This window comes from Nannospalax galili, unplaced genomic scaffold (genome assembly GCF_000622305.1).
Source record: "Nannospalax galili isolate Female #2095 unplaced genomic scaffold, S.galili_v1.0 scaffold155, whole genome shotgun sequence".
NCBI classification, from domain to species: Eukaryota; Metazoa; Chordata; class Mammalia; order Rodentia; family Spalacidae; genus Nannospalax; species Nannospalax galili.
In genome coordinates, this window is record NW_008339923.1 from 1,611,062 (window position 1) to 1,626,614 (window position 15,553).

General features: G+C 43.1%; 1 protein-coding gene across 3 annotated transcripts in view; it reads left to right on the plus strand.

Annotated features, from left to right (window-relative positions):
* The window catches only part of Tgif1 (TGFB induced factor homeobox 1), a 9,787-nt gene extending 2,278 nt beyond the window's left edge, over positions 1-7,509 (plus strand). The window contains exons 1-4 of one of the 3 annotated variants that reach the window (XM_029564282.1): positions 1,283-1,591; positions 1,975-2,070; positions 5,426-5,652; positions 6,632-7,509. In XM_029564282.1, the coding sequence (XP_029420142.1) occupies positions 2,055-2,070; positions 5,426-5,652; positions 6,632-7,207 (819 nt within the window). In that variant the 5' untranslated portion in view covers positions 1,283-1,591; positions 1,975-2,054 and the 3' untranslated portion in view covers positions 7,208-7,509. Of the gene's footprint in view, positions 1-73; positions 397-1,282; positions 1,592-1,974; positions 2,071-5,425; positions 5,653-6,631 lie in introns of those variants that run through there. The other 2 variants (XM_008834622.3, XM_017798564.2) reach the window with 2 other exon arrangements.
* Positions 7,510-15,553: the final 8,044 nt, after the last annotated feature.

Genomic DNA, 15,553 nt, shown 5'->3' on the forward strand with positions numbered 1-15,553 from the left:
GGCGGGCGGGGGACGGGGCGGGCGGTGGGGGCGGAGGCAGGACCTCCTGTACCTTCCCTCCTCTCCTCTCTCACTCTGACAGTGCGGAGGTGTGCGGAGCAGGAGCTCCGAACAAAGGAGTGGAGTGGGGAGGGGAGGGAGTTGGGTGAGGGAGAGCCCCCGGCCGGCTGCCAGAAGATCCCGGCTGGAGGAAGCCCAAGTGTCACTTGAATTCCAACCCGGGAGCGGGTGCCTGGGACCTGAGCGCCTGCTTTAGCAAGAAGGGCTGGAGCAAGTCCTGTAAGTTCCTGGAGTGTCGCCGGTCGCCTGCCCACGAGTGGCCCCGGCTCCTGGTCCCTCGAGACCCCTGCTTCGCCTCTGGCGGGGTGGGAAGTTCCAGAATGAAAGGGAAGAAAGGTAAGGGCAGGCTGTGCGCACCAGGGCGCAGAGTCGAGTCACACGCGGGCCGCGCCGCGCTGGGATGGGGGGGGGGCGACAGTGACTTGGACTTTTTCTTCCAGGGGGGCTTTGGCGTTGGAGCGTTCACCGTTCTCTTTGTTGAGGCTGCGTCTGGAATGGCAGTTGCAGGGTTTTTTTTTTTTTTTTTTTTCTTCCTTCTAGACATAACACGAGGGGCTGTTGTGGGGAGACTCAGGCTCACCACGCTGCTGGCACGTTGTTTGTGCGCCTCCAAGTTTCATTGTCTCCGCCGACACCCCACGCTCTGCCCAGCCGCCGCGTGGCTTCTAAGTGCTGTTTCTGGGGCAGGGATGTGGGGTCGGTGTCAAGGGAAACCCCCGCACCTTGCTTTCCCTGCTGGGGGGAATCATAGGCGGAGATCTGCCTGGTCTTTGTCTGAAAGTTGGGTTCCGGGGGCTCCCACTCTTTTTCTTAAGGATCTGATGTTTTTCACTATCAAAGGAATGTGATCCCGCACCATCACATTGACCTAGGGTGTGCATAGCTTTGTAAAAACGTAGACTTTTTAAAAATAATGAAGCCCTAAAAGTTTTCCCACAGATGAATTTAGGACAACGTGAGCGGTTAGAACACATGAGCTTGCAGTCTAAATGTGTCCAAGTGTGACAAAGCAGGCTTGGTTGTAAGTGCAAAGAGCAAGGCTGTCATTGTTTCCACCAAGCTTTGTGGAAGCTTTGCAACTAAAATTTGCCGTCAGTCTGTTTTAAAAACAAAATACACAGGGGTTGGGGGGGGTACATACCAGCTCTCCGTGAAAGGTCAAAGACTGTGAAGTCCCTTTTGAAGTTAACTTTTGAGTCCCTAGCTGGGAGGTACTTCGAGTGTTAGGTGGACTGGAGTTGGCTTTTCTGTTGTGATTTATGTGGAGTGGTTCAAAACAGAAGTTAATCGCTCGGAGGGGGGGAGGGGGCGCTGCTGCGCAGGCCCAGGAGCTTCCTCGAATTTGTAACTCCACATTCTTTCAGACCCAGACGGGCGACTCAGTTCCAACGGAACACTGTTCTGCCCACCACTGCGCGCCCCACGCACACCCCACGGAGTTCCTCCCACAGCTTCTCCGCCTTACAGTCGTGTTGATGTAGTTGTATAGGAGACTGAAACACGCGGAACTTATGAAAACGCGGGGTACTTGGTAAAGTTGGACTCCCTGCCCGGGTCTCACCCTGGAGACAGCGAAAAAGTGTAGGGCTTAGAGTTGGGGACAGTTTAACTCCGCTCTGGAAAGGTGTCTGGGGCCCTCTGTTGATCTGGGACACCCTCTCCGTGAGACTGACAGTCTAGACTCCGTGGGAGGCGTTCTTTATGTTACAATGGAGAGGGAGGCATTCTTTATGTTACGACGGCGAGTAAAGTTGGGGCTTTCGGTTTTCGGTAGTTCCAGGGTACAGGATGCAAAGCTGGGTTTCCGCCATGGGGGGGCAGACCCCCCACTGTTCCTGGCTCTGGTGGGGTAACTGACTAGCCTCCCACGAAGACACCCTGTTTCCCTGCCCCCCTTTTCGGTATTCCCTCCAGGACTCCCCCTCCCCAGCTGCCATCGCTGTTGGGTCCCCAGTCCCGAACGCCGCTGGGTCCCCACCATTCAGCAGCAGCTCATGGAAACAATGAAAGGTGACGTGTTGGAGGGGAAACTTTGCCACTGCTTTACGTGGGGGGTGGGGGGAAGCTGAGGCTGCCCCAGTTCCTTTCCCTTTTTAGGTTTCCCCTGCACATGGTCTGGGGTGGGGGCAGACCCCTGAAGATGTGATATGTACCTCCCCATTTCCAGGCCCTTGGTGACTCGAGGAGTCCCACGGTCCTGCGCGGTTGCCAGCTTGTACAGTTCTGGCTTCGGTTGGGTCTGAGGAACTCTAAAGAACAAAAGCTGCTTGCTTTCCTCCCCGGGCTCCTCCCTCTTCTGAGCCTCCCCCCCAGCCTGACTACCTGGGAGGACGGAACCTAGCTTCCCGTGCTGTGGGTCAGCACTGCTTTAGTCGGTCCACCTATTGTCTGTCTGAGAAAAGTTTGAACATCTTTTCAAATTTCCTGACAACAAAGACTGGTGTGTGATAATAATACGCCGTCTTCGAAAGCTGATTATAGCTCTAAAAATCTCCTAAAATGGCCTCAAAACAAAGTTCAAGGAGGAAAACCCCCCAAGGTCTTGCTCCTGGGTTTCTGAGTTTGTTGAATTCTTGAGTTAGGACTGAACTGCCTTGGACCCATTCTAGTGCATCACGGATTTAGTGACTTGGGTGTGAAGTTCAGCCTTGTTGAGCGCCCCCCCCCCAACCTCAGAGCTTCAGAAAAAGAAAGTGAAGAAGCAAGATTGCTTCTCAGAGCTGTGGGATCCACAGGCCATCTTGTGGCTTTCTAAACAACATTTCCTTGTATGTGGATAGAGTTAGAGGCTTGTGATTCTGACCCACACCCACCTCTCTCCCTCCCCAACCACATTTTTTTCAGAGCGTAAGCAAAGCAAGGCAATTGGAAACAAGTCTTAACCGGGAAACTTTTCAAAAGCTCTGTTACAGTAGGAAATGAGTAACGAGGAAAAGTCTTTTTGTTTTTCCAAGTTGAGCCACAGTCAGGAGGGAGTTTTAATGAAAACATCCCTGACAGCAGCAAGCGTGGTTCAGCTGCATTGAAGTAACAGCTGGCGTCGCCCAGGCACCGAAGTCTTGACTTCCTGTGACTTCAGCTTTTGTGCACGCATTGGAAATATTTGTTAAGAGGTCCCGAGGCCTGGCATTCTTTTTTTTTTTTTTTTTTTTTCCTTTTCCTCAAATTACCTGAGCCTAGTGAGTAAAACGGTTTGGTGTTGCTTAACTGAAACCTGCTTTGTGTCTCTAACCTATTCTGAAGGACCTAGCTTCTTGTCAAACCAAGCAAGCAGATCAAAGGGCAGGCTTCAGGGGTTTTTGTTTGTTTGTTTGTTTCAAACGCTTTGTTTTGGTATTGCCAATTTACAGTTGGGAATTCACTGTTCAATGAGCAAATTTTCACACTTTTTAGATTATAAAAAGAAGAGGGAAATAATAGCCTTGGAGAATGTGTGAATGTGTGGCTTTTCTGAGTTTAAGCAAATTGTTTTATCCAAATTGCTTATTCAATTAACTTGACATACTTAAAAGTGAGATTTCCTAAAGTTATCAAAGCAAATGTGAAACTAAAACGCACTTATAATGGGAGTGTTTTTCTTAAAAACTGAGTTCTTTACCCAGATTTCAGTGTGCGTTTTGAAAGTTTCTCAGTTTCTGTGCAATGGAAGCACTTTCAGTTTTTAACTTTGCTCTTTCTTTGGGCTTTTTTTTTTTTTTTAAGGCGATTCAATTAAATCTTCAGGGAAGATTTCTAATGCCTTGCCATTAAAAACGGAGGATTCTTGTGGTTTATTTATAGATGTTTGTTAAGCCTTGCGCTACAGTGAATTTGCAAAATCATCCACCTCTTTTGTTAGAACTTGCTTTTACTTTGTCTTTGTAGGATTTGGCTTTTCCTGTTAGGAACGCCCTCCAGCGTCTTCTGCCCCCTGCAGTCCAGAACTAAAAATGTGTCACCAAGTCAGTCTGTTGGTGATTTTTAAATAAATCCCTTTAAAATTCCAGCTTACTTCACCTTCAAAAATCATTTCACTCAGAAATGACTTATGGTTTTCAAAGGTGGAATGATACACTTGTTAGTTAAATAGTTAAATAAAACTCTTTAAAATTCAAAATGATTGTCTATAAGGGTTAGGCTGGCCTGAATTTCATTGATCTCTGATTTAAATATTCTGTATGACTTGTGAATTCTTAAAATTTCTGGTAGGATTAAAGTACTTGCCACCAAAATGGCTCCCTTTGGGGGTTCGAATATTCAGTTTTCTTTGTCATGTAAGAATTTAAGACTGAACTCATTGATATGTAGTATTCTAGGTTCATATTACATTGCTGTTGAAGGAAATTCAGGTATATTCAGCAGTAGGCATCTTTTGACCTTTAAGTGCTGATGATAGAAAAATACCCTGTAAGCTGGAAACTGAAGTTGTATTTCATAAAGTGACTAGTAATGACCAGTAAAAGTAAGCATCTAATTCTGAATAAATATAAACAGCCATGGATAAGAAATGGCCATGGAATTATTTATTTTTAGGAGTGCTGGAGAGATTTTAATGACATGGGTACTGGAAACTAACCCCCCCCCCCCTTTTTTTTTTGTCTTTTTGAGACAAGTTCTCCTGTAGCCCCAGCTGGCCTGGAACTTGCTATGTAGACCAGGCTGACCTCAATCTCACAAAGGTTCACCTGCCTCTGCCTCTGCTGGGATTAAAGGCTACATGCCACTGTACTCCTACACTGCTCTTTAACTCTTTTGAGCCTTAGCCTTTAACAACTGAGCTATTTCTCCAACCCTAGCCATGGAATTTGGAGAAAAAGGATTTCACCTTTAGAATACTAAATTAAGCTAATTCCCCTTCCATAATGCCTGTGGCACCCCTGCACACTGTTTCCTTTTGTATCAAATCTTCAGGGAAGGAGACAGTATTTGAAAATGTACATCAATGTATTCACTAAAGTTTGTTATTCCTAGTTAGCAATGACCTTAGAGACAAGGTTGTGAGGCATTCCCACACTGCCCAGCACCCTTCCTGTTTCAGATGTGGTGCCTTACTACCTTTGAGACCAGTTTGTCTTTTCCTACTACCTTTGAGACCAGTTTGTCTTTTCCGAGCATCTTGTAAAAGGCACATGAGATGTTAAATCCTAGAGGGCAGAGATCAAAAAAGCATCTGGCGATTGGCTGAGAATCTACCATGCTACCATACTCAGTGCTAGTCAGATTATTCTTGAGGCCTTTCCACTGGACCCTGGTCCTTCTGAACAAAAGACACCTCTGCATCACAGTAATTGAGAAACACAATGACGTGGAATAGTTCGAATAATGAGCTTTGAGATAGTTTACTTTGCTGATAAAAGCCTGACAGCTGGCCTTTGTCCTTTCCTAGGTGTCGTTGCAGCTTCCGGCAGTGAGACTGAGGATGAGGACAGCATGGACATTCCCCTGGATCTTTCTTCTTCAGCTGCCTCTGGCAAGAGGAGGAGGAGGGGCAACTTGCCCAAAGAGTCTGTTCAGATTCTTCGGGACTGGCTTTACGAGCACAGATATAATGCGTACCCATCAGAGCAAGAGAAGGCATTATTGTCCCAGCAGACACACCTGTCCACACTACAGGTAAGGAAAGGATAGAAGCTTAGTGCCAGAATCTCCCACTCTGGAGTACTGGGGATCTGATGCAGGGCTTCTGCATGTTAGACAAGGCGCTCCACCACCAAGCTGTGCCCCTCACCTATGTGCGTGCGCGCATGCATGTATGTGTGTGTGTGTGTGTGTACAATATTCAGACATTTTATAGCATTCCTGTGTGTCAAGTCATTAAGCGCCTCTCTAGTGAAAGGAATAAAGGTCTTCATTGTGAACTTCTAGAGTGTGAAAGCTAATAATTGGCTATTTATAGAAAACAGAAACACTTGACAGTCATCTGTCAGCAAGCATTTCCTTCAGTGCCTGAAAGAGCCTTCCTTTATGCAACACACATTAAAAAGGAGGTTAAACCTTACTCTATTGCCCAGGAAACTGGTTTGATATTTAAACAAGGACAGACCTCAGTGAGGTAATTCGTGTTATGTCTGTTGACACAGTCATTTGAACTGGGAGAAATCAGTTACTGGGAGGTGTGGTCTCTTTCATACAGGAAAGGTTTGCTTGTAGTTGATTAACTTAAATGCTGGGGCAGTAGGTTGTAGGTTAAAACAGAGTTAAAGGTAAGCTTTCTTCTCTAAAGTCATTTTCAGGTATTTGAGAATTTTGTATATTTTTATGGATGATGACACTAACAAAAACAAATTCATTTTAGAAGGCAAGGGTTTACGTAAAGCAGGAGGCAGCTAGCTCAAATACCTTGGAATAACTTGTAAGTCCAGAAGAGATGCTTCTTTTTATTTTTATTTTTTCCCTTGGTTGCGCCTTGTACCCAGGGACTCACACAGGCTAGTAAAATACTTACCACAGAGCTACCTCCCCAGTCCCAGATAAACCTTTTTATGCCTCCTTTAATTCAGAGAGAGGTCAGTTTGGCACTCCATAGGATGTTTTCAGAACCTGTTTGCCAAGTGAACGGAGAAAGTGTTAAAGCATACTTGTATGATTTCAGGTCTGTAACTGGTTCATCAACGCCCGCCGCAGGCTCCTCCCTGACATGCTGAGAAAGGATGGCAAAGATCCAAATCAGTTCACGATTTCCCGCCGCGGGGCCAAGATTTCTGAAGCTGGCTCTATGGAGGCTGCAATGGGTATCAAAAACTTCGTGCCAGCTCTAGAGGGGAGCCCGTTTCATTCCTGCACAGCTGGACCCAGCCCCACTCTAGGGAGGCCATTGTCTCCTAAGCCCTCATCCCCAGGATCGGTTTTGGCTCGCCCATCAGTGATCTGCCATACCACTGTGACTGCATTGAAAGATGGGCCTTTCTCCCTCTGCCAGTCGGTTGGTGTGGGACAGAGCATAGATACACCGCAAATGTCAGCCAACAACTTTACAGACACCTCTCTCATGTACCCAGAGGACACTTGTAAATCTGGACCCAGTACAAACACGCAGAGTGGTCTTTTCAACACTCCACCCCCTACTCCACCTGACCTCAACCAGGATTTTAGTGGATTTCAGCTTCTAGTGGATGTTGCACTCAAACGGGCTGCAGAGATGGAGCTACAGGCCAAACTCACAGCTTAACCCTTTTTCAAGCAAAACAGTTCTCAAAAATATGGTCCTGATTGCCGGGGTGATGGCAAGAGATGCATTATTTTATATATTTTTTTATTATTATTTGCACATGGGATTGCTAAGAAGCAGCCTCCTGTTACTGAGATGTCTTCAATGGAATACAGTCATTCCAAGAACTAGAAACTCAAAGCTACTGTAGAAACAAAGGGTTTTCTTTTTAAAATTGTTTCTTGGTAGATTTTTCATAATGTGAGATGGTTCCCAATATCATGTGATCTTTCCCCCTCCCTTTTCCTCTTTTTTTTTTTTTGGATTTTAATAATGTTAAAAAGATGTCACCGATCTATGATTTTAGCAACTCTTAACATTTATATAATGTTTTGTAATAAGGGTTTTTTTCCAGACTGTGCAATACTTAAAGAACCTAGCGCGTCTTTTCGTTCCCTTGTGGAACAGGGTGCCCACATACTGTCTAACAAATTTTCGGTTTTTTAGATACAAACAAGTATGAATCTAGTTGTTGGATGCCTTTTTCATGATGTAATAAAGTATTTTCTTTAAAAGTTATTGCGATGCAGAGTATTTCTTGAAAGAGATTCTTAGAAATGAGTTAGGGATATAGCACTCCAATGAGCAGGAAGTTGGGGGCAGGGTAGAGTGTGACACAGGGGGTGTCACTACTTTGAAGAGCTGTGGACAACAAGCTAGTATGAATAAACAGGATGTGTGATATTTACTCTCGATAGGAGGGGCAGCTTGCCCATTAAGAGCTGAATGCCAAGTTGAAATGAGTTATTTCATCAGTGTTTAATAGATCACAAATTCCTTAGTGATCCAGTCTTCGTATTTTCAGACATTGCCGTGTTAAATGAAAATCTTCAAGCAACTGATTGTGCCTCTTCACAAGCAAGCAAGCAAATACAAGCATTTTAGTGGTGTCTTTCTAAGTTATACTTTCAAATCTTTGGTGGTAGAGTTAGGCAAGGCCTTTGCATTCCAGAACAGCACTTCATTGTGGAGAAATGACATTTTGGTACATTTTAAAGCATTTTCCAAAATGATGGAATGATAGGAAGGGATCTATGTTGATATTCTGAGTTTATTAAACATTTCCCATGGTCCTAAGTTTGAAAACATGGTGTCTTGTACAAGTGGAGTTTATTGAGAGAAAATGGCTTAGGAGCCTGGTTGGCCAGAGGAACTGGGTCATGCTCCTTCTAGTTGCCACATGTCACATGCCACAAAACCATTCTTACAAAGTCATGCTTAGTGTGAAGTTCCTCTGTTGGAGTCCTGTTCTCTCCAGTACTGTTCCAGCTACAAATTTTCTGAAGCCTTAAGGGTCACCACAGCTTCCATACTGCTTTTTAGGGACTAGAAAATCATTCTCCATTGAAGTTGACCTAAATGTGAAAGTCCCAGCTGTAGAGAGAGAAGCTAAAAAAAATCTCTTAAGAGAAATGGAAAACCTGACAGTGGCAGCCAAGATGTGTAAGAAAATGAGGGAGCAGTCTCTAGTCTGGTGTACTGTTGGAAGGGTGTGTCAAGAGGGTCCCACTGATAGAATACAAATGGAACATAAATATTAAGAATTATTCACAGCTTGATTAAAAGGCCACACTGCTGCAAAACCTGAACGCCTTCCCATGTTAAGGTACTTTATCAATCACATTAAAAGAAGGGGAGAAGTACCCCAAAAGTAGAGCTGGGGCTATAGCACAGCTGCAGGACATTTGCCTAGGTGTGCAAGTCCCAGGTTTGATTCCCCCAAGCAAAAAAGAAAATTCAAGGGTCAATGAAACCCAAAGGTTCAAAGGAGAATGTACACTGTGTTTTATTCTGTCTTTCTCCTTTAGAGGTGCTTACAGATCTTGGTTGTTAACAGCTGATACAGAATAGAATAGAGGCCTTTATTTTCAAACGGATGTAATTCAAAAGGTAAAAACTATTCATACCAGCTGGGTGTGGTGGCAACACAACTGTAAACCCAGCACAGGGGAGCAGGCAGATCACGACTGGGGCCAGCCTGGGCTACTTGAGACACTGGTTCAAAAAGCAATCAGGCTTTGGGTGTGCCCTTTAATTCTAGCACGTGACAGAGGCAGGTGGATCTGTGAGTTTCGGGGCAGCCAAGGCTTACATAGTGAGACTCTCAAAAACAAAATGAGCAAAAGCACTACCCCTAGGGCTAAGGAATAACTCAGTTGGTAGGGTGCTTACCTAGCATGCAGGAAACCCCGTTTTCCATCCTCAACACCACATAAACAGTGAGGTGACACATACCTGTAATCGAAGCTGGATTTCTGTACTGTGTAGTGAGTTTGGCCAGCTTGGGTTACTTGAGACCCTGTCTCAACAAAAATTAATCATGTCAAAGCCAAACAGGATTTTTGCGTTTGCTATGTACGTGATACACCTTTTCATTTGCTCACTTTGAAACTTTGTGTTTTAATAACTTGGTAGAGGCTATATAGTTGGATCTTTTGTCTAGTTTTTGCCTTTTTTGTTTTTAAAATATTTTTATTTTTAATTAATTTTTAAAATTTATTTTATATGTGTACTCAAGTGTTTTGCTTGCATATTTGGAGGTGTACCCATGTTATGCAAAACCCTCAGGAGGCCAGATGAGGGCTTTGGATCCCCTGGAACCTGAGTTATGGACGGTTGTTAGCTACCATATGGGTGCTGGGAATCGAACCTGGGTCCTGAGTAGCCAGTGCTTTTAACTGCTGAGGCATCTCTCTAGGCCTCCTTTTTCATTTTTAAATGATTTATTTTTATTTTTATAATCATGTATGTGTGAATGGGTAGGTGTGTACATGAGTACAGGCCCTTGATGGCCTGAGGTGTTGGATCTCCTAGAGTTGGAGTGACTGGTAGCTGTGAGCCTCCTCTTAACCACTGAGCCATCTCTCCAGCCCTAGTTTCTGCCTCTTAACCAGTATGTTTAGTCACTTTACACCTAATGTGTTTGTTGATATATTCGTATTCAATTATGAATTATGTGTTATTTCTTTTCAAGCTTCTTTTGCTATTTGTATGTGATATGTATATATGCATGTTTGTGTGTGTGTGGACGCACATATGTATGTGGGGGGGTGGGTGTGGATGTGGAGGTCAGACAATGACATTGAGTGTCTTCCTCAATCACTTTCTACTTTATTTACTGAGGCAGGGTCTCTTGCTGAACCTAGAGTTGACCACTTTTTGCCCTGTGGTGTCTTGGTGTGGATACTGGCAATCCAAACTCCAGTCTTCCCACTTACATGGTAAGCAGTTTACTGAGTCATCTCTCCAGTGCCTTATATGCTATTCATAATCACTGACTCAGGGTTGGAGAGATGGCTCAGTGGTTAAGAGCACTGGCTGCTCTTGCAGAGGACTCAGATTTGGTTCCCAGAACCCACATGATGGCCAACAACTGTCTATAACTCCAGTTCCAGGGGCTCCAACACCCTTTACTGTGTTCCTCAGGCATTGCACACATGGGTGCAGTTATATACATGCACACAAAACACCTTATACACATAAAATAAAAATAAATAAAAATTTTAAAATAGCTGACTTAAAGCACTTGTCTGCTCATTGTAACGTGTCACAGTGAGTTTCTGTTTGGCGGCATTTTACTTCAGTAAGAGGTCAACTTTGGGGGTCAGTGTTTTTTTTTTTTTTTAATTCAAGGCACTGGATGTTGTTACACTAATAAAGACTGGATTCTGCTGCATTCCTCTGAGGTACAGTTTTTGTGTTCCAGCAGTTCTGGTTGGACTAAAGTGCACACACTCTCCTGCGGTGGGTAGCAGCTGCAATCTGAACTTGTTCTTTCAGTGTCCTGCAGTGAGCCCCAGGGCTCTCCTTGCACAAGCTGAGGCTTGCTCCAGCAGCACCCTCCTTTCCACAACACTTCTCATAACCTTCATGCCTTTCTGTGCTTTGCCCGACCCAAAGCTCTTTCCATGATATCTTAAGCCACTAGGACTCTAGTGTTCAATGTTTGCTAGTTGTCTGAAGTTCGAGGACTCTACACTCGTGTATATTAAAGTTACCTTCTCTTAAGGGGAGATAGTCTTCCAGTTTCTCTCAGATTTGTTCTCCAAACCTCAATTAATGTTTGGTTGGTTGGTTTTGGTGTTGGAGGCTGGGAACTGGGCTTAGGACAAAGTCTTATGTAGTCCAGGCTGGCCTCCAACTCACTCTGTAGTCAAGGCTGGCCTTCAAATTTACCATCCAGCTTCTACCTTCTCTGTGCTTGTGCCTCCATGCCTGACTCAGTTACCTTTTTTTTGTTAAATGTTTTGTTTCTACTTTATAATTGTTAAGTCGCAGAAAGACCCTACCATTGCTAGAAACTAAAATTTTACTATCCCTTTAAACTCTGTGTGTGTGTTTGGGGAGCTACTTTATTTTTTTTTGTTTATGTGTATGAATTTTTTGCCTGTGTGTATGTAAGTGTACCATATGCAATGCAATACCCTTGGAGAACAGAAGAGGGCATCAAATCCCCTAGAACTGGAATTACTGGTGGTTGTTAGCTGCCATGTGGGTGCTGGGGATTGAACCAGGGTTTCTTCTGTAAGAGCAGTATTATTAATAACTGAGCCATCCCTCCAGCCCTCTTTGTTTTGTTTGGAGTAGCCTGGCTGGCCTAGAAATAGTCTCTTGCCTCAGCCTCTTGACTGTAAGGACTATAGTGTGTGCCACCACTCAGTTTATCAAACTTACCTGTGTATTAGAGTCATCGGAAAGCTTAAAAAAAACACTGTGGTCAGGGATTGGGAAGTTTTTTTTTTTTTTTTTTTAATCTCTTGTTGATTATAATCCATAGCTAAACCTGGGGAACTTCTGCCCTGAATAACAACTCTTAATCAGTGTCTCCTGCAGCCTATATTGACCTGGCCTGGAGCTCACTAGACTTGCCTGGAACTCCTGATTCTCTTGCTTTCCTCTCCCAACCCCTACCGCAGGCATTCTACCAATGAACTGAATACCCAAACCCTTGTTTTTCTTATCAGAAGTTGACCGTATTCCAGGATTTAAAAAAAAAAAAAGTGTGTTTTGTTTAGACAATAGACAATTTTGGAAAAGAAATATAATTATTTGATATAGAGTTACCCAAGTTAATTTTCCAATTAAAGTTTAATGTAAATCTGATGCCTGGCCCTGGGCTTATATAGTAGCATACACATGATTCATACTATATGGAAGCCAAGCCCCTATTAGCCCTGAAAACACTACAGGAAGTCGAGCATTCATTTATATCAAACCCCAAATTAAAGTGTATCTCTGGAAGGTGGCCAAAGAGTGAAAAGTAATGTGCAGAGATCAGAGTTTTAGATCTCATTAAGCTCATTAACAGGAGAATGTGTCAAGTCTTAACCTCTCAAAATGATGACCTGTTATTAAAAATAGATTGCCTTGTGGGCGAGTTTTATGATTCAGAGGGTGAAAAGAGAGAACATTCAACAAATGCTTTGTGGATGGAGGGAGGGCAGTTGCTTAGGGCTGATGGTCACAGCAGCATAGCTGACAAATAAGGGCAGCATGACAAATCAATGAATAAGAATAGTATTACAGGGATTTAACCAAATGTCAAGGAAATCAGATTTTTGAATGAAATGTTTCATAGACACCAGTAGCCCATGCAACCTTGGAGGTTCTGTGTGGGTGACTTGCACATGACTCAGATCCCATGATGGAAATTTACTCAGCTTTAGGAAGCTGTTGTAGGCAGACATTTAGCTCATAGCAAATGTAGGTAAGAAAAATGAAACCATGGAGAGATTTCAGAAGACAATTGTTACCCTAGGAAGCATGGCCAGTTTGCTTTTTGCTTTAAAAAAAATTCTACTGGGCGTGGCGGTACACACCTTTAATCCCAGCACTCAGGAGGCAGAGGCAGGCAGATCTCTGTGAGCTCAAGGCCAGTCTGGTCTACATAGTGGGTTCTAGGACAGCTGGGGCTACAGGGACACCCTGTCTCAAAAAGACCAAAAAAAAAAAAAAAAAAAAAAAAAATTACAAGCTATTATCTTTTTATTACATTTTATTTATTTTTTTGTGTGTATGTATATCTGTGTGAGCATGTGTGTGCCATAGCATACACCCATGTGGAGCTAGCTCTGAGGACAACTAGGAGTCAGTTCTCTCCTTCCACCATGTGGGGCCTGAGAATGAAACTCAGGTGGTCAGCCTTGGTAACAAGTACCTTTACCTACTGAGCCACCTTGCTGGTCCCCTATTATCTTTATAAACATAATTACTGAAACTTGAATATGTTGATATTTGATAAGATCATTCAGATTTATGATCTTGGGACAAATTCAGCTCTTCCCTCATCCCAAATTATTGTTGATATATACATCCTTTTTTTTTAGATCCTGAAATTATACACTCTCTCCATATGAATTTTAATGTGAAGTCATTTAAGACTGAAGATTATCATTCTTCTGGTTTTGTTTGTGTTGAAATGCCAGGGGTCAATCCTAGGACCTTACCCACATTAAGAGGTATACCCTGGACCCTCTTTTCACCTGGTCTAATCAAAATTTTTTGTTAGTTTTTGAGACAGCGTCTCCCTCTAGTCCTAGCTGGCCTGGAACTCTATGTAGACCAGACTAGCCTAGATCTCACAGAGATTCACCAGTCTGCCTCTTGAGTCCTAGGATTAAAGGCGTGTACCACCACGATAGGCCCTAATCTTAGACATTTTATTAAAGTTCTTTCTAATGCACTGTGGTTTGAAAATTGATCTATTTGAATGATTCTATGAAAAGCCAATCATACCGTGGCATCTCTTCATCTGTTACTCATGTCTAACATGAAAATAGTTAAATGGAAAATCTAAGAAATAAACAACTCATGTTGTAAATTCTGTGCTGTTCTGAATAGCATGAAGAACTCTCATGTAGTCTCACCCATCAAATCATCCTTCTGTTGTATCCACGTGGTATATGCGACCTACCCGTTAGCCACTTGGTAGCTATCTTGGTTATGATAGCAACTGATGTGCTACTGTTCAAGTAAGCCTTCTTCTACTTCATCCTGCAAAAGTGCTAGAATAGTTAGTGATAGTGGTAATTAGGGTATGCCAGAGAATAGTCAAAAAATTCTTCCTTTAAGTGAAAAGGTGAAATTCTGAATAAGGTTAGAAGAAGAATCATATCCTGAACTTGGTTAAAATTTAAGGTGAGACTAAATCTATCTGTGAAATTGTAAGGAAGGAAAGAGAAGTTCATGCTCATTTTTGCTGTTCAACTTCAAACTGCAAAAGTTATGGCCATGGTGCATGACCAATAGTTAAAATAAAGAATTGTGGTACTAGAGAGATGGCTCAGTGATTAAGAGCACTGGTTGCTCTTGCAGATGACCAGAGGGTTCTGTTCCCAGCACCCACACTATAGCTAACAACTGTGGGTAATTCCTGTTCCAGGGCATCTGATGTCCTCTTCTGGCTTCCATGGGTATTACATGCACATGGAACACATACACGCAGGCAAAACACTCATACACATAAAATGAATAAATAAAAAATTTTTAAAAATAAGATAAAAGGCTATGTTTATGTATCTAAATTTTGAGGAAAATATAATAGGATTTGGTACTGTGGGTGGTTAGGTGTCTTGGAATATATGCATCTTAAGGGGAGACTACTGTACAGACAGTTGTCAATTTATGATGGTGATTTACCATTTTTGACCTGCTGATGATTTGAAAGTAGTCTGTATTCAGTGGAAATCATACTTCCAATTTTGATATTTTCCCAAACTAGAGATATATGCCATCATTCTAGGCAGCCTTGGTGAGCCACAGTTCCCACTCAGTCACAAAATCCTGTACTCTATGGTATATAGTACTGTGTTGATGGTGACTTTGGATACAGATATTTAATAAATTGTATGAGATATTTAAGGCATTATTATAGCATAGGTTTCTGTGCCTGGGCTACAGAGTGAAAGTTCGTCTCAAAAAAATGAAACAAGGAGCTGGGAATATAGCTCAGTTGGCAGAGTACTTACCTAGCATGTGCAAGTCCCTGGTTCGGTTTCCAGACTGTAAACAGACAAAAATCAGAAACTAACAAAAAAGATAAACCAAGTTAAACTGGATAGGTGTATTAAGTGTATTTTGGAATTAGAATATTTTCAACATATGATAGGTTTATCTGTGTGTAAAGCAACAGTATAATGTTTCTTGAACACCTTATATTGCTATTTATCACACTGCATTTATTGAACTCATTCTGTCCATGCTGTCTAATCTTCGCAACCCGAGTGAGCGGGTGCTAGTTCCACTGTGCGCACGGGAAGCAGACTCACTGGAGGTCAACTTGTCTGCGGTTACAGGCTGTGAAGCGCT